The sequence below is a fragment of the Ostrea edulis genome, chromosome 3 (genome assembly GCF_947568905.1).
Source record: "Ostrea edulis chromosome 3, xbOstEdul1.1, whole genome shotgun sequence".
NCBI classification, from domain to species: domain Eukaryota; kingdom Metazoa; phylum Mollusca; class Bivalvia; order Ostreida; family Ostreidae; genus Ostrea; species Ostrea edulis.
Genome location: NC_079166.1, coordinates 61,814,875 through 61,839,314, shown reverse-complemented (window position 1 = coordinate 61,839,314; position 24,440 = coordinate 61,814,875). Strand labels below are relative to the sequence as shown.

General features: G+C 36.0%; 1 protein-coding gene and 1 long non-coding RNA gene across 2 annotated transcripts in view; one reads left to right on the top strand and one right to left on the bottom strand.

The window, feature by feature from the left end:
• Positions 1-24,440, top strand: part of LOC125675025 (zinc finger C3H1 domain-containing protein-like) — a 119,799-nt gene that overhangs the window by 12,657 nt on the left and 82,702 nt on the right. The window contains exons 8-23 of the mRNA XM_048912482.2: positions 116-634; positions 828-935; positions 1,676-1,942; positions 2,075-2,154; positions 4,137-4,311; positions 6,086-6,268; positions 10,014-10,469; positions 11,063-11,155; positions 11,308-11,417; positions 11,683-11,814; positions 14,218-14,339; positions 15,383-15,484; positions 17,171-17,278; positions 17,803-17,974; positions 18,140-18,329; positions 19,108-19,293. Of these exons, the coding sequence (XP_048768439.2) occupies positions 116-634; positions 828-935; positions 1,676-1,942; positions 2,075-2,154; positions 4,137-4,311; positions 6,086-6,268; positions 10,014-10,469; positions 11,063-11,155; positions 11,308-11,417; positions 11,683-11,814; positions 14,218-14,339; positions 15,383-15,484; positions 17,171-17,278; positions 17,803-17,974; positions 18,140-18,329; positions 19,108-19,293 (3,003 nt within the window). The remainder of the gene's footprint in view (positions 1-115; positions 635-827; positions 936-1,675; positions 1,943-2,074; positions 2,155-4,136; positions 4,312-6,085; positions 6,269-10,013; positions 10,470-11,062; positions 11,156-11,307; positions 11,418-11,682; positions 11,815-14,217; positions 14,340-15,382; positions 15,485-17,170; positions 17,279-17,802; positions 17,975-18,139; positions 18,330-19,107; positions 19,294-24,440) is intronic.
• On the bottom strand, positions 15,190-17,898 carry LOC130052699 (uncharacterized). The gene is made up of 2 exons (XR_008801082.1): positions 17,149-17,898; positions 15,190-15,694 (listed from the first exon to the last, which is right to left on the bottom strand). It is a non-coding gene; the product is annotated as an uncharacterized LOC130052699 (long non-coding RNA).

The window sequence follows — 24,440 nt, the reverse complement described above, 5'->3', positions numbered from 1 at the left end:
GTTAGAGGATATTTTTTTTTAGAATGAAGTATTTCCTCAGCAGGGGAATGGTAAGAAATACACAGTTAATTAATGATGCCGTATGTTACATTAAAGGCTGATTATTGTTATACAGACTGTGGACACCTCTGCTGCCCCGCTACAGATGCCTCCCTGGAGTGACCCCCACTTCCCTGGGTACAGCGACGTCCTGGGGGAGGATGCGATGGACTCCCAGAATATCCAGTGGGGAGACCCAGTGTATAAACAAAGTTATAATGATCCTACGTATGGTAGATTAGCGAGACCATGGACAGATGTCTACCCTCCAGAAAACTCTGACCCCCTGAAACTTCCACCCCCTCCTCCACCACCTCCACCACCCCCACCATTACCACCGGAGGAACCGCTACCCCCTCCTCCTCCAGATGTCCCAGAACCGCCACCTCTTCCAGCAGATCCTCCACCAGACAGCGAGGATACCATGACTTCCAAACAGACACAAGGGGAGGGGCCTACAGATATATATGCAGCTCTTAGATCCTCCCCAGACCTCTCCGAGGATCTTGATAAGGAGGAGGCGCAGCTGAGAGCACAATTGCTGAGATCTTTAGCAGCCAGGAAGATGAAAGAGATCGAGAAATTGAAAAATGAGGTACCCTGCCAAGTGCATGTAAATGAGTGTTGCTTGTATTTTCTTTTCATAATGCTTTAAAGCTCTTGGATCGGTATTTGTGTATTGGCTTCTGCAATATGGATTTCAGTACATTATAGAGAAAAAGTTCATGTTTCATAAGAGAAGAAAAAAATAGGTTGAGTTCAGTATAACTTGATTTTTTTTTTGGTAGTCAAATTCTGCGGATAGTTCCCCAACCCATAGCCATTCCTCAGGGACTACAACTTTGACCCAGAAAGCAAAACCAGTGAGGCCAAGACCACCCATGACACAAATAGTGGTAAGAAGATTTATGTGGTCAGATGCTGAATATTTGCGTGTGTATGTGAAATATTGTGTTAGAGATGCTTGTTACAAATGAATATGACTTCAGTTCATTATTTTCAAAAGTCTTATTTTGGTAAGCAAATGAAATGATATTTTTGCTACAATCATAATTTAGTGGAAAGGCCTCCACAATCATGTTTCAGTCGGAGGTTTTCATACTGGATGAATTTGTACATAGCTATGGAAAGTGGAATAGCAGGATCATGGAGTTTAGCTAGAGAGCTACAGTTCTGCAGCTACCTCCTGCATTGTTCTCACTTTCTGTGTGCAAATTTATTTTATTCCTTCAATAATGATGGATCCTGTGGAGATCCGTGTTAGAATGGGTCCTTGGTACCCTTTGCTTGTTGTAAGAGGCGACTAAATGGGGCAGTCTTCTGGATGAGACTGCAAAGAACGAGGCCCCGTGTCACAGCATGTGTGGCACGTTAAAGACCCCTCCCTGCTCAAAGGCTGTAAGTGTTGAGCATAGGCCTAAATTTTGCAGCCCTTCACTGGCAATGATGACATCACCATATGAGTGAAAAAATTTTGAGTGAGATGTTAAACAATATACAACCAATCAATCAATAATGATGGTCATGCATTATTAACTGAAAGACTACTCTTGCAGACAGTGCAAGGAAAAGATCGCATTTCAGCCTACTTTACTCTATGATTTTATTGAATTGTTTTTATCTATTCTCTTTGCAGATCCCAATTCATGAGCCAGTGGTGATCAACTTAAATGATGATACATCAGATGAGGATGAATTTCCTCCTACGACATCACATTCGTTACACAGAACCCAAACCATTCCTACAGCATCGATAAACTCCAATCAGGCTGATAAACCGCCCAGAGGGGCCAGTAGTAGGTCACTAGATGGCAGCACTAACACGACCCAGCCTCCCACGACCTCCTCTAGTCTGTTGTCTGGTTTGGATTCCTTCTTAAAGGAGGCCAGAATGTCCTCTACAGTAGGTGTTTTAATTTTCGATTGAAACAGAAATGATTTTCGCGAGTATCACCATGGCAATTTCTTCGTAGTGCTTCTTGAAAAGAGTGGAATAAATGAATTAGATCATGGTAAGAAATTGATTATACTTCAGAATCAGGTAAAGAAAGACACAGGGGACACAGAGCAGAAGACAAAGCTCAGGGAAATGGAGGAGGAACTTCAAAATCAACGGTAGAATATTTATCACTGTCAAGCTCTTTACAATGCGACCTCTCCACGGTAGAATATTTATCACTGTCAAGCTCTTTACAATGCGACCTCTCCACGGTAGAATATTTATCACTATCGAGCTCTTTACAATGTGACCTCGCCACAGTAGAATATTTATCACTGTCAAGCTCTGAACAATGCGACCTCGCCACAGTAGAATATCACTGTTGAGCTCTTTACAATGCCACCTCTCCACAGTAGAATATCACTGTCGAGCTCTTTACAATGCGACCTCGCCACAGTAGAATATCACTGTTGAGCTCTTTACAATGCGACCTCTCCACAGTAGAATATTTATCACTGTCGAGCTCTTTACAATGTGACCTCTCCACAGTAGAATATTTATCACTGTCGAGCTCTTTACAATGCGACCTCGCCACAGTAGAATATCACTGTCGAGCTCTTTACAATGCGACCTCGCCACGGTAGAATATCAATGTCAAGCTCTTTACAATGCGACCTTGCCACAGTAAAATATCACTGTCGAGCTCTTTACAATGCGACCTCTCCACAGTAGAATATTTATCACTGTCGAGCTCTTTATAATGCAACCTCGCCACAGTAGAATATCACTGTCGAGCTCTTTACAATGCGACCTCGCCACGGTAGAATATCACTGTCGAGCTCTTTACAATGCGACCTCGCCATGGTAGAATATTTATTACTGTCGAGCTCTTTACAATGCAACCTCGCCACAGTAGAATATCACTGTCGAGCTCTTTACAATGCGACCTCGCCATGGTAGAATATTTATTACTGTCGAGCTCTTTACAATGCGACCTTGCCACAGTAGAATATCACTGTCGAGCTCTTTACAATGCGACCTCTCCACAGTAGAATATTTATCACTGTCGAGCTCTTTACAATGCAACCTCGCCACAGTAGAATATCACTGTCGAGCTCTTTACAATGCGACCTCGCCACAGTAGAATATCACTGTCAAGCTCTTTACAATGCGACCTCGCCATGGTAGAATATTTATTACTGTCGAGCTCTTTACAATGTGACCTCGCCACAGTAGAATATCACTGTCGAGCTCTTTACAATGCGACCTCGCCACGGTAGAATATCAATGTCGAGCTCTTTACAATGCGACCTTGCCACAGTAGAATATCACTGTCGAGCTCTTTACAATGCGACCTCGCCACAGTAGAATATCACTGTCGAGCTCTTTACAATGCGACCTCGCCACAGTAGAATATCACTGTCGAGCTCTTTACAATGCGACCTCGCCACAATAGAATATCACTGTCGAGCTCTTTACAATGCGACCTCGCCACAGTAGAATATTTATCACTGTCGAGCTCTTTACAATGTGACCTCGCCACAGTAGAATATTTATCACTGTCGAGCTCTGAACAATGCGACCTCGCCACAGTAGAATATCACTGTTGAGCTCTTTACAATGCGACCTCTCCACAGTAGAATATCACTGTCGAGCTCTTTACAATGCGACCTCTCCACGGTAGAATATCAATGTCGAGCTCTTTACAATGCGACCTCGCCACAGTAGAATATCACTGTCGAGCTCTTTACAATGCGACCTCTCCGCATCCATTTATGTACATGTATGTCCTCACTGTCTTTATTGTGCGTGTGAAATTCATAGTAGAAATATTTGTTTATAAAGCAAGCAAATTTGATATGTAGTTTTCAAATAGATTCTCAAAAGATAAAATTGCAAATATTTATTGTTAGGAATTTTAGATAAATTGTTACAAAAATTTCAAGATTTACATTACTTAAAATTTGCTCATAGTAAAGTGCAGGGGACTAACAATTTTGATTCATTAGTTATTCTTTATATCTTCATTGTAAGCAAGCTCGCTGTAACCATGTTTTTACTCTATTAAAATGTTTACTAAATGTTTCATCATAGATTCACATAGTTTTCAGTACCGATACCAATATGTATCGTAATATAGCATGTCCATGTTTTGTAGAATTGGCGTTGAAAAGGGCAGACTACTCTTCCGATCTCTGCTTATGCGCTGCTCCAAGCACAAGAAGGAGTGGACTGATGCCCAGGCCAACGTAGAGGATCTGAAGCGGCAGTTAGTGGAGGCTGAGGGTGTGGTGACCAAGAAAAAAGATCAGTTTGACAAGTCACGTAAACAGGTAAGTTACCTAATGTAGTTAAGACGAACTCCAGAATATTGGATGAGGGTTTTGTTTTTTAGCTCACCTGAGCTGAAAGCTCATATGAGCTTTTCTGATCGCCTGTTGCCCGTTATCTGTCTGTAAACTTTTTAAATTTTCAACTTCTTCTCCAGAACCACTTGGTCAATTATTACCAAACTTTGCCAAAAGTGTCCTTGGGAGAAGGGCTTTTAAGTTTGTTAAAATGAAGGGCCATGTCCTCTTCTAAGGGGAAATAATCACAAATATGCAAAAATGGGTGGGGTCGTTTTATTAAAATCTTCTCAAGAACAACTTGGCCAGAAGAGCTGAAATTTACATGAAAGCTTTCTTTCATGATGCAGATTCCTGTTTGTTAAAATCATGGCCCCTGGGGGTATGATGGGGCCACAATAGGGGATCAAAGTTTTATACAGAAATATATATGGAAAATTTTTAAAAATCTTCGTCTCAAGAACCACTGAGCCAGAAAAGCTGATACTTACGTGAATGCTTCTTGACATAGTGCAGATTAAAGTTTGTAAAAATCATGGCTCCTGGGGGTAGTATGGAGTCACAATAGGGATCAAAGTTTCACATGCGAATTTATAGGAAAATTCTTTAAATATTAGTCAAGGTGACTCAGGTGAGTGATGTAGCCCATGGGCCTCTTATTTAGTTTGAAAGCTACAAAATTTTAATCTTTAGGTATGCATATCATACTTTCGATATTTTATGGGCCATTATGTGTGACGTCATATGCAAGGTTTGAAAACAACTGTTGGCCATTTTATCAACAGATTAGATTTAATTGACAAACAAACCAATAATCACATTAATGACGTATAGATAACACTGCATTAGGGTGTTTTGTGCTGCTTACGGGTACACTAGCTGTCAGAAGAAGGGCTGTGGACTGGTTTGGTTTTTTTTCAATTTTTCGAAGAAAGGTGTGATGAAAAAGACTTGGGTGATTTTTTGTTGGCACAAGGTCTATGCCATAAAAGAAACAGTATTTGGACAGATAACCAGTTAAACTGTGGGGAAAAAAATGGTTTAATATGTAGAAGCTAAGCATAGCAACAGCATATTCATTGTGTTGTGATCTTCATCGTTTCACAAAATCATACCTTGGGAATAAAAAGAATGACTTTGTAACAAAATAATATTTTCCTGACAAATTTACAAAAAAATTTAAGATTGAAAATAATTGAACTTGTATTTAAAAATGATAAAATATTGTAATTCCAAACTTTAAGTTGAATTATAATGGTTTAAATTTTTTTTTAAAACTTACATGTACTCATAACATTATGCACAGTCAGGGTGTGATTTTTCCTCTTTTCAGAGGAAATCCTCTGATATGCTCAATTTTTGAAAAAATAAAACACTCTGGATTTGATCTAAAGTGGCAGAAAATGATATTTTCCCAAGTAGGGGGAGGTGTTTTCCTCCCTATTTGACCACTTTTCCTCTGGTTTCTGAGGAATTCAGTCACATCCCTGTGTACAATATACCATCATACTCCACTTGCTAACAACGTGTAAGTCACAATTTAAAAACAAATAGAGAAAATAATATTGCTTATGTTAAAATAAAGTATTTCTTATTTCTAATTTAAATTTGAATATTTTCAATTTTTTTTCTTTTTATGCCCCATAGGTAAAAAAGCGGGGGGCATATTGTTTATGACTGATTTTAACTCATTCAAGCCCTGTATTTTATGACTGATTTTAACTTGCTGGAATCCTACATTTCTGACCAATATTGACAGGCTCGAGCCCTTAGAGACAAAGTGAACCAGAAGGCCGAAGATTTAGAGAAGTTTGAGGCTCAGGTGAAGAAGGAGGGCTGTCAGGTGTTTGGGAAAGATTATACAGGACCCTGTTCTACCCGGGAGGTGTCGATGGACGGCACAGCAAGGGCGGAGAATCTGGCTGTTACTGTCGTTAACGAGGTAGGATTTATTACTTCACGTTGTAAGACTGCAATCATTAAAAATTACCCCCAAAACATTACTGTGGCTTCATCCACCCCCAAAACATTACCGTGGCTTCATCCACCCCCAAAACATTACCGTGGCTTCATCCAATCCCAAAACATTACTGTGGCTTCATCCACCCCCAAAACATTACTGTGGCTTCATCCACCCCCAAAACATTACCGTGGCTTCATCCACCCCCAAAACATTACTGTGGCTTCATCCACTCCCAAAACATTACTGTGGCTTCATCCACCCCAAAACATTACCGTGGCTTCATCCACCCCCAAAACATTACTGTGGCTTCATCCACCTCAAAACATTACTGTGGCTTCATCCACCCCCAAAACATTACTGTGGCTTCATCCATTTTCAAGGGTATTAAATTTATAAGGATTTATCAAGAATTGTAGTTTTGTTGATACGCTTATTTTGTGGAAATATTTCTCGAATTAATTCTTATATCATCAAAAATTGTATTTCATTGATTTGATAACCTGATTTTGTGGTTTGGCTTGAAAAGAACGAACATTGGTATTTAACGAACATTGATTAAACCCCTGTTTTGAATGTGTATCCTTGTAGGCTTTCATACTTATTGAGTTTCAAGTAACAGGAAAAATATTTTGTTGAAACATGCTTATCATTATGAAAAGTGCTGCTACATTTCAACAAATAGAGGATAGGATTAGCACCCTAAAGTGTCATTATAAGCTCTGGTGATGATTATAGTGTCTCATTCAGGTGCTACAGAAATCTTAATGTTCAGTAGTCGTTAGTCTCTGTGTCTCAAAACAGAGATTTTACCTGTGAACAAAACATGTCATCAATCGGATATAAATACCTTGTACTTTTATGAACATTGCATTTAGCATCAATTTGATATCTTTTGAATTTGTTTTTAAGATATTTTTTGAGTCAATAAACCTGAAATAAATTAGATTTTTTGAAATACATGAGAGTACCGTATATACTTGCCTATAAGTCGGATTTTTGGGAGTCAATTTTTGGTCCAAAACTCAATTTCCGACTTATAGGCGCGTCCTAAGATTGGTATTATTCTGAGGAAGAATATAAAATATCTCAATATGCAGATGACACCTCACTTATTTTAGATGGGTCTCCCACTTCCATGGATGGCATTATTAGAGTCCTAGATTACTTTGCAATAATTTCAGGCAACTATTATTTACATAAACTTAGAATTGTTGATTCCCCAATTTGCACATTTTGCAAGAGGGATTTTGAAACTATTGATCACATATTTATAGAATGTCCATGTGTGAAAGAGATCTGGTACGGAAATGAAGAATGGCTTTGCGAAAAACTGGACAGGCATATTAGTTTTGATAGACAAGCAATTCTTTTTGGAAAATTTGCTAATAAGAATGTGCACAAGGTGGAAAATTTGATCATTCTGATGATAAAGCAATATATTTATATTAGTAAATTCTCAAGTATAAGCAAATTAAGTATAGATGCATCCAAAAAAATTATCATTGATAGAATTACAGTTGAAAAACTTTTGTTGTTGAAAAACTACAGGTATAGGGAGTTTGAGAGATACTAGCAAAATATTTATGATAAATTATGATTGTATTAAAGAGTTGTTTTTTGGGTTTTTTTTAAACCTAAGATTGTGTTCCATGCCCCCTTTGTTTTATGTTTTCTTTCTTTCTTTCTTTCTCTCTCTCTTTCTCCTTCTTTATATTTATAAAAATGTCTTTTGCATATGAATATTGATGATATTATTGTGTAGTTAAATTACATATATGCATATAATGTAAAAGTCAAAACATAAAAAAATCAAACAATAATAAAAAAAAAAATAGAGGATAGGATTAGCACCCTAAAGTGTCATTATAAGCTCTGGTGATGATTATAGTGTCTCATTCAGGTGCTACAGAAATCTTAATGTTCAGTAGTCGTTAGTCTCTGTGTCTCAAAACAGAGATTTTACCTGTGAACAGAACATGATATCAATTGTCATATAAACCTTGTACCTTTATGATCATTGCATTTAGCATCAATTTGATAGATATTGAATTTATTTTTAAGAAGATATTTTTTGATTCAATAAACCCACAGAATTGCTTAAAGTTTATTTGCAGTAAAATCCATCATTCACTTAAGAAATAAATTTGATTTTTTAGAATACATGAGAGTATGAACTGCAATGCTTCATGCCAGCATACTTCATTATTTAGATTTACATTTCTACTTTGATTTCTGTCAGAAGACCCCGACATTAATATTGACTTACTTACTTACTTAGTTAAGTATGCTACTCATTAAAGTTGTTAATTTTTAGCTGAGTTGCAACGAAGTTGAACTCAGCTATTGGTTTGGTGATGCAGGCGGGTGGGTGGGCGGGCGTCAACAATTGGTTTCCGGATGGTAATTCAAAAAGTTTACAATCTAATCAAATGATACTTTGATATATTGTTGGGTACCAGGTAAGGAAGACCCCTATTAATTTTGGAGAAAATGGTCAAATGTCAAGGTCACAGTGAACGAAAATAGAATGAAACTTTCAGAAAAATTTGGTTTCCGGATGATAACTCGAAAAGTTTACAATCTAATCAAATGAAACTTTGATATATTGTTGGGTACCAGGTAAGGAAGACCCCTATTGATTTTGTAGAAAAATGGTCAAAGGTCAAGATCACGGTGACTGAAAATAGAATGAAATTTTCAGAAAAATTTGGTTTCCGGATGTTAACTCAGAAAATTTAAATCCGAATCAAATGATACTTATAGATATTGTTATGTACCAGGTAAGGAAGACCCCTATTGATTTTGGAGAAAAAAGGTCAAAGGTCAGGGTTACAGTGACCGAAAATAGATGGAAAACTTCAGACAAATATGGTTTCTGGACAGTAACTCGAAAAGTTTTAACTCCAAACTCCTTTTAAAAATGTATTCACAAGAATTTATTACATTATATCCAACAATTAGTTCTTCACAATTATAAATATGCCACATCATTCCAGATTTTACAATGTATCCCATGCAACTCGGCTCATGCACCCCTGGGTGCATATATTGATTTTTGTGCTGTCATTAGATAAATTTGACCTAATATGAACCAAATCGAGAAACCCTGAATTGTGCTGTTCTGAATCGAAACCGAACCGAATCGAGCTAACCCCGAATTGTCCTAGCCCTACCTTTTAGGCTTTAATACTTATTGTGTTTCAAGTAACAGGAAAAATATTTTGTACAAAACTGCTTATCGTTATGAAAAGTGCTGCTACATTTCAACAAATAGAGGATAGGATTAGCACCCTAAAGTGTCATTATAAGCTCTGGTGATGATTATAGTGTCTCATTCAGGTGCTACAGAAATCTTAATGTTCAGTAGTCGTTAGTCTCTGTGTCTCAAAACAGAGATTTTACCTGTGAACAGAACATGTCATCAATTGTCATAAAAACCTTGTACCTTTATTGCAGATCTTTATTTTATACAAATACTTAATATCGTGAAAGGATTCATATGCATTAAATCGCAAGAACATAAATTCATGAATGCTCTGTTGATTAAGAGTTTTTACATGCATTTTAGCAATATAAAAATAAAAGCGAATATTTTCATTTCCCGAATGATGCTTCTTACGAAATTATGCGATAATGAATTTCTCACATATAATTAGGAATTTACAGTATAAAGTCATTGCATTTAGCATCAATTTATGATTATTATTTTTTATATACACAACAGCATGCAGTGAAAAAAGCAGCGACTGGAAAAGAAAACATTGAACAGACCAAGAAGAAGAGTGAAGCATACATTACGGAGGAAAAGGAACGTCTTCAGAATCTTGAGAAAGAGTACGCACGACGTATTCAACATCTCAAAATGGCCACCGCCAAACGGAAGATTCAGGCCAGAAAAGCTCGAATCAGCAAGGGGAGAAAAAGCTCCTCGGAGATTCCACGGTTAGAGAAAATTGAAATCAGTCAAACTGAACAGGATGAGGAGAGGGTGGAGATAGAAAAGCCGACCAAACGACGGAGGTCTTTGATTGATCTGAACCCTAGCACCAAGCCAAACATAGAGAAAAAGCCGGATAGTGCTATTATACCAGTGAAAACCTTTATTAGTGCCAAAAACACAAAGGCTACAGATATCAATGTGCCAAATTCACAGCAGGTTAAAAAACTAAAACAGCTATTGGTGAGTGAATACTCTGGCATTCATGGTTACATATACATGTCAGAGTACTGGAAATGTTTGTGTAAATTTTAGTGAAATTGTGTAAAATGCTGTGGATGTATTTTTGTGTGGTGAAATTTTTGATAAATTAGCTTTCTGTTGTTAAAAATAAGCTGCACATCTTTGATATAAATTGAATTTATTTTTAAGATGATATTTGTGGGGTCAATAAACCCAGAAAATTGCATAAGTTTATTTACAGCAAAATTAGTCATTCACATAAAAAATAAATTTCATTTTTTAAAATACATGAGAGTTTGAACTGCAACGCTTCATGTTGGCATACTTCATTATTTAGATTTACATTCTACTTTGATTTCTGTCAGAAATATACTAGAAGTACTATATTTATCAATTAGCATAATCTGCAGCGCGTTTATGAGGAAATGACTATCATTACAATTTATAAAGATATCAAATATTGAAAATGTAAAAAACGTAAATAGATGCACTGAGGACGGAGTCCGAGATACTTGTTCAGTAAGATGTTTGTGGAAACAATGATTTGATTTGGTTACCCTTTTTACATGAATGATAATCTCTTGATATTTTAGGATGAAAATGTCTCCACATATCTGTCAAAACAGGAAGCTTTACCGCTGACATGCAGCTACTGTCAAAATGTGTTTGTGCAGAACTCACAAGAGGTATATTCACATCAGAAAATTTTTGCAATATTTTTGTAATTCAGTATCTGAAAGTGTTTTTCACGTACTATATACTTTATTCTTTGGTCTATCAGAGAGAGCTTGAAATGCGGTTTGGATATTTTGAATAATGATGTTTTTGATATTTATAGATACAAGCAATATCTGAACACCGAAAGGTTCAGAGGAGGAAAGACGATGTAGACTCACAGTTACTTCCCTTTCCATATCACAGTCCACTTCGCAACTTTAAATCATACAGGTAATATCACGATTTAGAGGGTTGTCTCCCTTTGTTAAATCTCAGCCTTGTGCAAAAAGAAATTGTATTGCTTAAAAAAAGCTCTTTTTTTTTTATGTTTAAAAAAGTTATACCGGGTTAAGTTGAAGACACAAAGAGAGGTATGTTTGGCAGTTTATAGTTGTGTAATGTTTTTACATGTAGGCTGTTTATAGTTGTGTTGTGTTTATACATGTATGCAGTTTATAATTGTGTAGTCTTTATACATTTTTCTTGTCTTTTCCAGATTTAGTCCTTACTTCAGAACGAAGAATAAACTCTCCTTGTCTTCAGTGACTTTTTCCAATAAACTGAATGCTAATCGGGTTCTGTGCAAATATGACCTTCAGGGCACCTGCAATGATGATGATTGTAATGGGTGAGTATCATCTTCATACACTGGTGTTCTGGTATTCTTTATGATCTGTGTGGTGCCAGTTTAAAGAGATAGTAAAGCTCATTTCAGTGAAAAAATATCCTCAATCCAAATCATAAAAAAAGATAAACGAATGATCTATTTCAACTTTGAAATGACTGCATGTTTGTCCAAAAATACACCAGCAGCCAACTTGTGTAGCAGATTGAATTTTTGGTCCGGAAGCAAAAATTCGGGGGACATGATTTAAGATTATAATCGTTTTAAATTTGGAGATAAATGCAGATAAATACATAAAATTGTTATTTGTTTAACAGAAAATGACTTGTATGAGTCATTTGGACTCATTTTAATTCTTTGAAAAACTTTAAACAAAATGACCTTTACTTTCCCTTTAACCTTGCTGTTCATTCTTAGGCATAAAATTAGTTTAGTAACCCAACGATATTACGCTGCTTCACACTCTTGTCACCCAGTAGCACTGAAATTATTGAAAAGTCATTTTTTTATTTGATAGAAATATCTGAGAGATTTTTGAGCACTCCCTTTTTCATCAATAGCATGTACATTTGTCAGCATGAGTTGCTGTCTGGATTGGATTGGTTGGCTCAATCACAAATAGTAGTCCTGAATGGGGTTCATCTCTTTGTTAACACTAGATATCAATTAGAAATTTGTTTACGATCCCAGAAATAAAGACGACCAAAAATTGTGATGATTTGAGATTTATTTTACCACTTTATCTTGTTTCTACACAACTTGTAAATCCTGTGGTATAAGATAAGCAATCCCTAACCTATGTGAATTTCTGTTGATTTTATTCATGAAGTGTTCAAACTATGTCTTATAAAGAATCTCATGACCAGGACTCTCGGGTATATGTAGGTCTAATTTTTCATGTTAGACAAATAATTGCTGATTCAGTTTCATTAATTACACAGTTCAATGCATAATGTCACAAATATTCTGGGTAAATAGTCTGAGTCAGCGCTAAATACCTGTAGATGAAGAAGATCAGCATCAAAATTCCACCAACTCATCACATTTAACAAGGTATCGCTCTGTAAGATAGAATGACTATCAAAGCAAGGACATGCTTTAGTGACTAAATAGATTAGTGTGAATCTGAATGAAGTTGTTAACGCTTGCTTTCTACAGTGTGCAGTGGAATTTCTCCGTACTGTGTCAGTCTTAACAAGGTGTCGTGGTAGTGGATCGCGTTTTATGGCCCATGTAACAGCAGAAGGATAATTACTGTGTACATTAAGCTGGGGCTTTATCAGGCTTAACGGATTATTTCCCTTTGACCGGTTTCGTGGTCTCAGTTACGACATCATAGGGGGTCTGTTTACAGCCACCTGTGCCGCTCTCATCAACACCCCTGTCCCGTAGACACTAGCTCCGGGTCTTTTGTACAGATTCTGTGTCACAGAGAGAGTGAGATTACAGGAAATCACATCATGCAAAATGTATGAGGATTAACATGCTTGTTAACATGCAGTTAAGATGCAAAAACTGGGGCCATAAAATCATAAGTACCAGGTATAGGGTGGAGGTCAGAAGATGGCAGATTGAATTAAGGCAACGTTATGATTTGTGTCACAATGCAGAGTGAATTTACATGTGAAATTGCATCATAAATTGTATGTTTCGGTCGACCTTATACCGGGTTGAGACAAACTTTCTAGAAAAGGTGCCCATTTCAAAATAAAATGTAGATATTGACGTAATGAATGTTTATTTAACTAAGTTCTTATTCAAACTTTGTATGCCTTTTTTGCACTTGAATGAAGAAGAGGACAGATTACATACATTATATTATATTTAAAACGTCATTAAGTTCTTTCACAATACCAGGTGGCATTAAGTGACCTAGTTTGTCTTTTGTCAAATTGAAGCATTCTGCTTTACGATTTTTAGCTCAGTGACTTTACTTATCTATTTTCACATCCATAACTTTCAAAAAATTATCGAGAGGGACGTTAAACAATATTCAATCAATCAATCAAAAACTTATCGACCAATTTCAACCAAATTTGGAGGGTGTGGGGGATTTATGTTTGTTCAAATGAAGGGCCATACATCTTCAAAGGGGAAATGAATTATGACAATTTTGATGATGCTTTGTTTCTCTACTTATTTGATGAAATGAGTACATTTATAAATTAAATTCTGAGTGTTCAAAGCTCCAAAATTACAGGAGAATAACTAGACATTGGGATGACCTAAAGTAATGCTTCTCTTGAACTTTGAATTGAGCACTGTTGGATCCATTTTCTTGTGACACTCATATGATACTATTCTGCCTTATGTGCCATCACTCAAGTAAATCAGATTTGAAATTAGATAACCTAAAAATGAAGTTGAGAAGTGAAGAGAAATTGAAATGTCAAATTTTGATTTTAGACAACATCAGAAGGACTACCATCTGTCTGACCTGGAAGTTCTGCAGGACATTGTATCCTACAATCCTACTGTATGTGGAGTGGCCCCCGACACCCCTCCTCAGTACTGTGGCAGGCTTATTGGTAAGGATTTTATACGACCGGATATATTATGGTGTGGTGGAGTGCATCAGTCTGTCAGCATCTTGTGGGTCAGATAAAAACAGTGCTTATATGGCTAAGATAGTGTTAAATCTAAAGTAAACTAGCATGGCCCCACACCATGCCCTTTTTGGCTGGCGCCATGCCCTTTTTAATTGCACCGTGCCCTTTTTTCTCTATAAATTTTTAAAAAATATTTGTAAATATAAACTATTGTTCTTTATTTCATAGGTTGATTGAAAAGTTTAAAATCAAGGCAGCAGGTATTAACTTTTAAAGAGGCTAAATGATTATTCTATTACTATCATAGTATGATACAATGAAAGTGCCCCGAAATTGTCTTGCTGCGACGAAAAGTACCCGTTTGAACATATGATATGTGTGCCCTTTCTAGATCCTAGATTTAACACTAGCTAAGATCATCAAAACTCGGTACGCATGTTTTCAATGATTAGAGGAAAAATCCTTTTGTTTTATAGAGTTAGAATACAAATGTCAAGGTCAAACTTACGTGGAAAATTCTACTGAGACAAAACAAGATAGAAACAGTATTAATATGACCTGCATAGTCATTCTCCATGGTGAGAGGAAGATGTCTTGTTATTTCTCAAGGTCAAAGGTTAGGATCATACTTTTATGGGTAGTCATGAAGGAAAAACAGTATTGATGGGGCTAGGATCATTAAACTTGCTGTAAATGTTCCTCATGGTTCTGAGCCATTTCTTGCCATTTCTTTAACAAATAATGCTTTATTTGGATGTTAAGCCTTTCTTTACTACAACATTAAGAAATATGTTAGACAGACACATCTTACAACAGGAGTTTTGCTCTTGTTTGACTTATTTATTGTCTAGAAAATCAAACTTCTTAACATTATACCAATTGATTTCACATTTAGAATGGTTTTAATTAATAACATTGCAGAATTATGTATGATTTTGGAATTTGAATGAAATTCGTGTCCATTTGGGAGTCTTTGTTTCCAGTTGATGTTTCAGAGATCCAAAGTGTTATATATTTTACAGATACCTATGTCAAAAATCTGAGTAAGCAGCACAATGGAAGACTGACAACGGACGAGTTGAACATCCTCCTGGTCAGCCAAGTGCTGGAAAAATCGGGACAAAGTAAGTTACTTGTCCAGTTTTAATACGCCCGTCAAAGACAGGACGCAATATGGTATGGTGTCATCCATCTGTCTGTCTGGGCCTTGTAGGCAAAATGAACTGTAATCTCCAGGATCTTGCAACTTGGTACATTTGATCATACCATATTTTGCTGAATTCTAGTATTATACTGTACGCATTTGTGTTTAGTATGCACCCCCATTGTTTGGCCTGAAAATAGCAAAGTTTGTGTGTATTATAGTATGCAGCAAATGAAAATTTTGATCAAGTGGTATTCTTTAAACATCACAGTAATTTTCCCTAAACATTTTGTGGAAATAATGTAAATTTCAACAAAGCACAAGATTCTGCATACCATGCAGCAAAAGATAATGGTGATCTTGACTTTACATTGCGATAATCTGCAGTGAATAACTTGTTGGAAATAATGTTGATTTCAACAAAGCACGAGCGATTGTTGCATTAAAGGTAATCAGGCATGATGTTTTCTTTTTTTAGACAGTGAATATGTTGTAGAATTGTATAGGAAAATCATCTTCTCCAGAACTAATGGGCCAATTTCAACCAGACTTGGTACAAATCATCCTTGGGTGAAGGGGATTCAAGTTTGTTCAAATGAAGGGCTATGCCCGCTTCAAAGGGGCGATAATCACAAAAATGCAAAAATAGGGTGGTATCATTGAAAAATCTTTTCAAGAACCACTAGGCCAGAAAAGCTGAAATTCACTTGAAAGCTTCTCTACATAGTGGAGGTTCAAATTTGTTCAGAGCATGAACCCCAGGGTTAGGGTGGTGCCACAATAGGGGATCTTCTTTTTTTCAAACTTAATAAAATCAATTGAGATTAAATAGCTTTAATAGCGATGTAATGAAATTAAAATAGGTAAAACAAATATGTATTGTAATCAACACAACCAAAACTGTGAAAAATAATATACAAAGGTGTGATATATCGACCCCTCATTAATTATGTGTACACAGCCATGACTTTAGTGGTGGTGTAGCAGAAATAAATACACAGGGTGTCTTATAATATCATGGCACATATTTTGCATAAAAAAGTTATTTCAAGTTCTCACTTTAACATTTCATTAAACTTTACAGTAAACTTAACTCTTTAGTGGCAAATCATTTTTCAACCTTGCTTTCTTTTTCAATGTTTTTATCACGTGGCAAGGCATTTTGTAAACATATTTTGGCTGACTATCTTTGAATGGTGGCATACAATGAGATGATGACTATACAGGTCAATTGAATCCTAACTGACTCTTTCATAATGATTAAATTATTTACAGATTATAAGTATCACATTTTCTACAATTTTACGTAACAGCAGTAATTTTTATAGAGATTGACTTTCGCTTTCAAATATAAAATAGGGCCTTATACAGACGAACAAGAAAAAGTGTATTTAAATATAAAATAGGGTCTTATACAGACGAACAACAAGAAAAAGTGTATTTATATACAAGGCTATGTCTGTAGGTGAAATTGCAGTTATATGAAATCACCTGGGGGGGAAAATACAGGTCGAAAACTTGTTGTGGTACACTGCATATAATAATATAATATAATAACACCCCCTCCCCATTTCCCACAAAATAAAGCTCTATATTAAAAAATATTGGCAAAATTTGGTAATTGAAAATTTGCGGATAACTTACCTGTTCTTAAAATTCATTGTAGAAAAACCCCACCTGCTGTTCCTGGATTCCAGAAAGTGGAGAGTAGGTCAAACAGAGAGGAAAAAGAAAACGGAAAAGTCACCAAGGGACACGACTAGTGATAAAATTGGTGAGTATGTTTTACACAGAAACAAGATTTTATGTGTAAGTTTGATAGGGCATCCATTGAAAATGTCAATTACTGTTAACAAATTTCTATATTTATGCAAGAAATGTCGGCGAGCAACTTTGATTCACTGATGTTTATTGTTGTGAACTTGTTTATATTTCTTAATCAATGCCTAAAGTAACAAAGTAGTATAAATGTAACGAGACATATTGCAGGAATCTGACAACTCGGAGAGTACGATAAAACTCAGTTCAAAATCAGTTCCAAGATGTATACAAAAAGTTACTGGCATTGAAAAGCAAATCATCTTCAATAAATCAGAGTGACCTGCCCCTGCACGAAGAATACTGATTCCGTTTTAAATTCCTGAAACGGCGTGACCTATATATAGTTTCTTGAAGTATTATTTCAGACAAGAGTTTTGTGCTTTTGAAAAATTTGTTTATTTATAAGAAAAGAGGAAAGCTTTTTACCACACTTTTATGAATGATGTTTACCATTTGTTGACATTTCTTTCCTGCCAGAGTGGGAACGTCCGGTCGGCGATCTGGACAACGTTATTGGGGACATGGACGTCCGTTACTTCCTGTCGGATTCCTCTAACGTACAGGATATGGAATCAGCTGTCCTGGAAAATCCAGATGACAAAGCCATGTGGATTAAACTGACATATAAAAAGCTTTCAGACACCCAGAGGTTGGAATTTTTTCATTGATTTATTAGAAAATTAATGTTCTGTGCAAAGCATTAGATGTTAAATTTAGTTCAGATGTGGAATAGCTGAATAATACATTGTTTATAAAATTTGTATTTTGCAGCTTTAATTGTAAATGCTGACTTTTACCATTTTCTCATTCATAGCCACACCCCTTCTGAGTGTTTAGACCATGCCCTGAATGTGTTGTCACGGGGACTGGAGAAAAACAAGACCAGTGAGGAATTGTGGGAAAATTATCTCACCTTGTTTGCTAATCATCCAGACAGCAAAGATCTCGACAATATGTGCCAAATAGCGCTACAATTGACACAGAGCTATGCCATCTGGTGGAAGGTAAAGGCAATTTATTAACACAAGTTGATCATGAAGTTTTCATCAGTTAGCAGAGAAAATCTTTTAAGATTTGAGTGCAAGTAGACATTGTTCTACATCGCAGTGGTAAATTACTTCTTTGTTGTGAATACTTGAATTCTATAGCTTGACCAAATTTGATGCCACAGTATTTAGATATGGGGCTGAAACGATTTACCGAAATATCGATGCTGTTCAATATAAATGCTCGATTCAATGTTCAATTCATAGCCTTGATCCTCTGTACGATGCGTTTTTTTAATCGGGTTCAATAAAATACATTGGGGTTGACCTGTACCTGTTATTATACATTTGGCAGATTCCTGTACCCTACATCTAGATGGAATTGGCCGTGGTGATCTGAGTGATTTTTACATGAGCGAGAGATAAAATAGTGTCCGATAATGGTCAGACTCTTCTTAGCCTCATGTCTAACAAAAAACAATTATGAATACGAGGCTAAGAGTCTGACTTAATCAGTTTAAACCACAGAGCAAACAGTCATCTTACTGTTCGGCAGTTTGGAAACATTTTACTTGTAAAATTATGGTTTTGAATCTTCGTAATTAAATTTTTCTTCCAAGTTATTATTGGTTTCTTCTGTAAACTGTATCGTATTGAAAATATTGAATTGTGGCATAAGTATTGCAATACGCATCATATCGTGAAGGGGGCGTATCGTTTCAGCCCTATTTAGATACGAGTGTCCAATCAATTTAATCCAACAATTTAAACCAATATACAATTTCTTTTATTTCAGTATCTTGGCACTGTGAAGCCCTTACACAAAAAGACAGACATCTGTGATTCCATTTTGAATTTCCTGAGATCTCGCGATTCTCTAGACCGGTGCCTGCGATCCCACTATTGCCTAGAGACAGTATTATACAGAGTGTCACTGCACTGCATAAGTGGAAAGCACAAAACGGCTACAAACTTTCTGCAGGTAAAAGATTCTGTGTGTGTGCACACACGTTCGCGAACTGAATCTTTTGTAATGATGTCTATTCATCTGATTAAGCATGTTTCCTATTTGCATTACATTTCTGCATGTTGTGGGTGTTCTGAACTCTTACACCTTCGTATTTAAAACCATTTCATTGATAGGAAGGTTTGATTAGTCTTGAAGTGCTTGTCTTTAGATGGGATTTGTAATGATACAGCAATGTCTGTACATTTGTCTGTCTGTCCAATCAGGGTTTTCTGTTTCTATATTAGTCTTTAAATGCTTGTCTTTAGATGGGATTTGTAATGATACAGCAATGTCTGTACATTTGTCTGTCTGTCCAATCAGGGTTTTCTGTTTCTATATTAGTCTTTAAATGCTTGTCTTTAGATGGGATTTGTAATGATACAGCAATGTCTGTAAAATTGTCTGTCTGTCCAATCATGGTTTTCTGTTTCTATATTAGTCTTTAAATGCTTGTCTTTAGATGGGATTTGTAATGATACTACAATGTCTGTAAAATTGTCTGTCTGTCCAATCAGGGTTTTCTGTTTCTATTTTCATTTCTCTGTCACAAATCAAACTGAAATTTGTCGTGTAGCTCCTTTGTGGGTCACTCCAGATCATGCTGCAGTTTTGATCCATTTTGACTTCTCTTGCAGGAGTTTTGCCCCACTATTCGAAATTTAATGTCATGTAGAGAGTACAGGATTTGTCCTTCTAACTCCTCCCACAGTTTTCAAGTGATGGCCTTCTTACTTTACAGAATGTTCATAAAGGTATTGAAGATGTACATGTGGGTAGGATTGTGATTTTCTTCAATTTTTTAAGAAATTAACATGTTGAATTTAGTCAGGTTTGAGAAAATATTACCTAGAAAATACATGATTTCTCCACCTAACTCCTCCCTCAGTTTTCAAACGAGGACATTCTTATTTCACAGTGTTTGTGTGGGTATTGAAGTGCAAGGATTTTGATTTTTGTCAATTTTGTGAGAATTACAGGCTGTTGAACTTAGTATTGAGGAAATAATACAAAGTCAGTATTTGGTTTGTCTGTTGAACCCCTCTCTCAGTTTTCAAGCTATTAAGGTCTTTGTAAACAACTTGAAGATGTCCACAAGGATTTTGATTCTCAACAATTTTCTAATTTTCTTTAATGTTTGGAAAAAATTAAAGGTTGTTGAACTTTGTCAATTTTGGGGAAATAATTTACACTGAGAACTATTGGTTCGTCTTTTTACCTCCTGTCACAGTGTTTAAGCTAGGGTCTTTTATTTTAACGATGCAAAAGAAAGTTGTTGCAGCTTAATGATGGCAGATACTATCTACCTCTAGTAAAATTCTACAACTCATGGCTAAAGAAAAACACTATGTATAAGTTTGTGTTGGGCATATTATGTAGTGTTCCCAATACTCGTTAGATTTAGGAGTTGTGGGATTTTTAGATATCCCTATATAGTCCTTTTGTTTATTTTTAATGCACCAAAGAAAATTGTAAAATATTAAAAAAAGCATGAAAAATATGTGTAATAATATTTTTGTATTTTTAGCCGAGTTGCAACGAAGGTCAAAGGTCAAGGTCACAGTGACCGAATATAGAATGAAAATTTCAGAAATATTTGGTTTCCGGATGATAACTCAGAAAGTTTAAATCTGAATCAAATGATACTTAAAGATATTGTTATGTACCAGGTAAGGAAGACCCCTATTGATTTTGGAGAAAATGAGTCAAAGGTCAAGGTCACAGTGACCGAAATTAGATTTAAAATTCCAAAAAAAAATTAGTTTCCGGAGAATGACTTGAAATTTTTTAATTTGAATCAAATGAAACTTGGTTATATTGTTGGATACCAGCAAAGCAAGGCCCCTATTGATTTTGGAGAAAAAAGGTCAAAGGTCAAGGTCACAGTGACCAAAAATAGATTGAAAACTTCAGACAAATATGGTTTCTGGACAGTAACTTGAAAAGTTTAAAACTGATATTAGTTCTTCACAATTATAAATATGCCACATCATTCCTGACTTTACAATGTATCCCATGCAACTCGGCTTATGCACCCCTGGGTACATATATTGATTTTATTCATTAACATATTGCTATTTCCGTGTAAGATAACAGAGAAAATTATTTAAAGGGGCATTATCTGATATTATGTCACCAAATTGAATTCAGTGAAAATTGCTCTATATTATATATTTCAGTAATAAAGCCAGTATTTAGTTATTTCAAACATATTAACCTCAAAACAGGCACTTGAATATGTAATTTTGATGATTAAATAATTATTGTCTTGCAAGACAATAATTTTTCCTTATATATTTTATAAGCAGAAATGAAAGCCTTCAACTGTATGTGCTGCATGTTAAAACAACAGACAACAGCTACCATGAATAATGATCTGTTCTTTGTAGAGGAGAGGCATCTGGAGATTTTTTTTGCCATTGTTGTTCTGGTCAAGTTTATATGTCCGGTTGAGTTTGTTACGGTCTAGCATGGCCACACTCAGAAGCATTGTGTTTCAAAAGCATAGCTTGTTTTAAGATAGAGAGACCCGCCATGAGCCCTGTGTCTCTGTGTTGTGGGGGTTATTATTCAGAACAGATGTCGAAGTCCTTATGAGGAAGTCTGTTACTAAAAATAAACTGTTGATACATATATATCCATCAGAATAAATTACTGTACGTAGTTAAGGCTTACACACGAAATAATCAAAGTTTGTGTTTCACGAGGACATTTTCATTAAAGTTAATCAATTTGTACCTATATTTTGATACATGTATAACAAATTGTGTAGTGTGTGTGAGAGAGAGAAGGGGGGGGGCAGTAAAACATGTAAAGTGAGGATAAATGTAACCTCTGTAAATAAATTATCATTAATCATTTATTTCTCATTGTTGCATAAGTGTAAAAGTGTTTATATTTCTGCGCTCAAGTGTGACAGACCATGTGTGTGTGTTTATAACTGACCACTGGACTTCCCTATACTTGTTTAACCGGTTTCTATTACTCACTCACTTTCCCGCTTTTACTAACCCAGGGCCCACACTCTCAGCGCTACCCTTGAAGGGAACAGACGTAAAAAGCCTCTTAGTATTGAGTTTTCATATTTCTTATTGAGGAAATATGTACCAGTGTTTGGTAATTATTCATGATAACGTTAACTATATGTAATTGTGTATTCTCTTCTACATATTGTGAGGATGTCCTCACTAAGTAGGTTTGGTCGTTAGAGACAGAGAGAAAGAGAGAGAGAGTATAAAGAGATGGTTTTAGGGTTATAATAACTACAATTACATTGTCATTAGCTTACTCTGAAATCCCAGGAATTGCTGACTTGTCATTAGAACCGTCAGCCTTTTCAATTAATTTGTTTGATAAATAAAATTTATGACATTCCCAAACAACCAGGAACTTATAGGTATTGAAACTTTACACAAAAACTTCAAGGATGGGGGTCACAGAAACTCTTTAATTGTACAAAAAATCACTTTTGTAGTGATAAGCCTGTAACCGACTCTGATCATTATCTTGTATGTATACATTTCATCTTAATGTGCTCCTTTGAGATAGTCATCTGAAGAAATGATGTTAGGTAGTCTCATCAGAAATGGATATGATAGGCTTTTAAAACCTCCCATAGAGAGATGCAGTATTCACTGAAGAATCAATGGATTGCGCACAAAATAATGACCTTGTAATGTGACCTTGATGCCTGCAGTGCTAAAGAGGTGGTAGGAGATTTGGCCGTTTTCCTCGGCAGAGATTATCGATGGGAATTCCACCCATTTTAGTTTTTGTTGGGAGGAGAGGGATCATGAATACCCTTCATCATGTTGTTATAGAAACAGATCTTGTTGAAGACCGAGCGTTACAAAGGAAAAAGTTGGGGGTATTTCAGAGATTATTTTAAATCTGTACTCACAGACCTCCTTTTGATCTGGTATTAGGCATATGTATAAGGTGAAAACAGGCAAGTTGTTGTGACGCAATACTGATGGTTCGATCAACAGATACCCCTGTATATGTTTCACTGGTTCATGACAAACCCTTTTCAGTGATAGCTTACCCCATATGGAGTGTATTATGGTCAATTATGTGTAGTAAATTGTCCCCCCACAACTTAACATACCTACAGTGATGAGTTAACAGAATAAAAATGACATTCAATACCAAATGTTTTGACGCAAATGGACAATTATGCCGTAATAACCTTCATTGCTGTGCATAACAAAAGTTAATGGTATGCCTTTGTCTCGGCATGCTTGACCTGATAATTGGCCCGGGGTCAAGTCGCTTGTTCACTGTAAGGGTAGATTTAAGTTAATTCAGCCAGATACTAATAGGGAGAATCTCTCTTTAAATACTTTCACCTTGGCCAGGCATGAAATTTGTAGTTAGTATTATTTCTCCAGTGATTGTTAAAGTCAACCTCTTGGCCCCGCCCCCCTGATATAACATTGAGACTTCCTAGGTGCAGTTTTATGTGCAGTGATGGGAGTAATTTGATGAATAAAAGTGTAAAGTCACAATTCTCAGACGGCATTGGAAGGTTTTATTTGGCTTTTAATGAGCTACTTGAAATGGGATCAGAGTTGATGATCAGATGTTAGCAAAGCTCGATCCACTTAACGGTAGAAATATGTTAAAATCAGCTGTGTCATGTAAAGAAGCAACAACTTGAGCTGAAAATTCAGGGATTTTTACAATTATAAGCAATTGAAATAATTAAAGATGGCACTTTTGAAGGAGTTTAATTAAATGGAGTGTAGACTCTGATATGATTAAGAATTGTGGGTAGACCACACAGAACTGTCTATTGTGATATTATTATACAAAAGTTAGCTTTAATTGGTTATTTTAGCTTCAATTGGTTATTTTTAGGTCACTGGAGGCATAAGCTCAAATGAAGTTTTCCATTTTCTATGTAAATCATAATAAATGTATAAATCTGATGTTTATCTGTCTTAAACTTTCTACATTTTCAACTCCTTCAAACTTGCTAGATGTCAAGTCACCAGGGAGTACAAATCTTCTCTAGGGGGTTCCCTAAAATCTCCTATAGGGGGTTCCCTAAAATCTTCTATAGGGGGGTCCCTAAAATCTTCTATATGGGGGTCCCTAAAATCTTCTATAGGGGGGTTCCT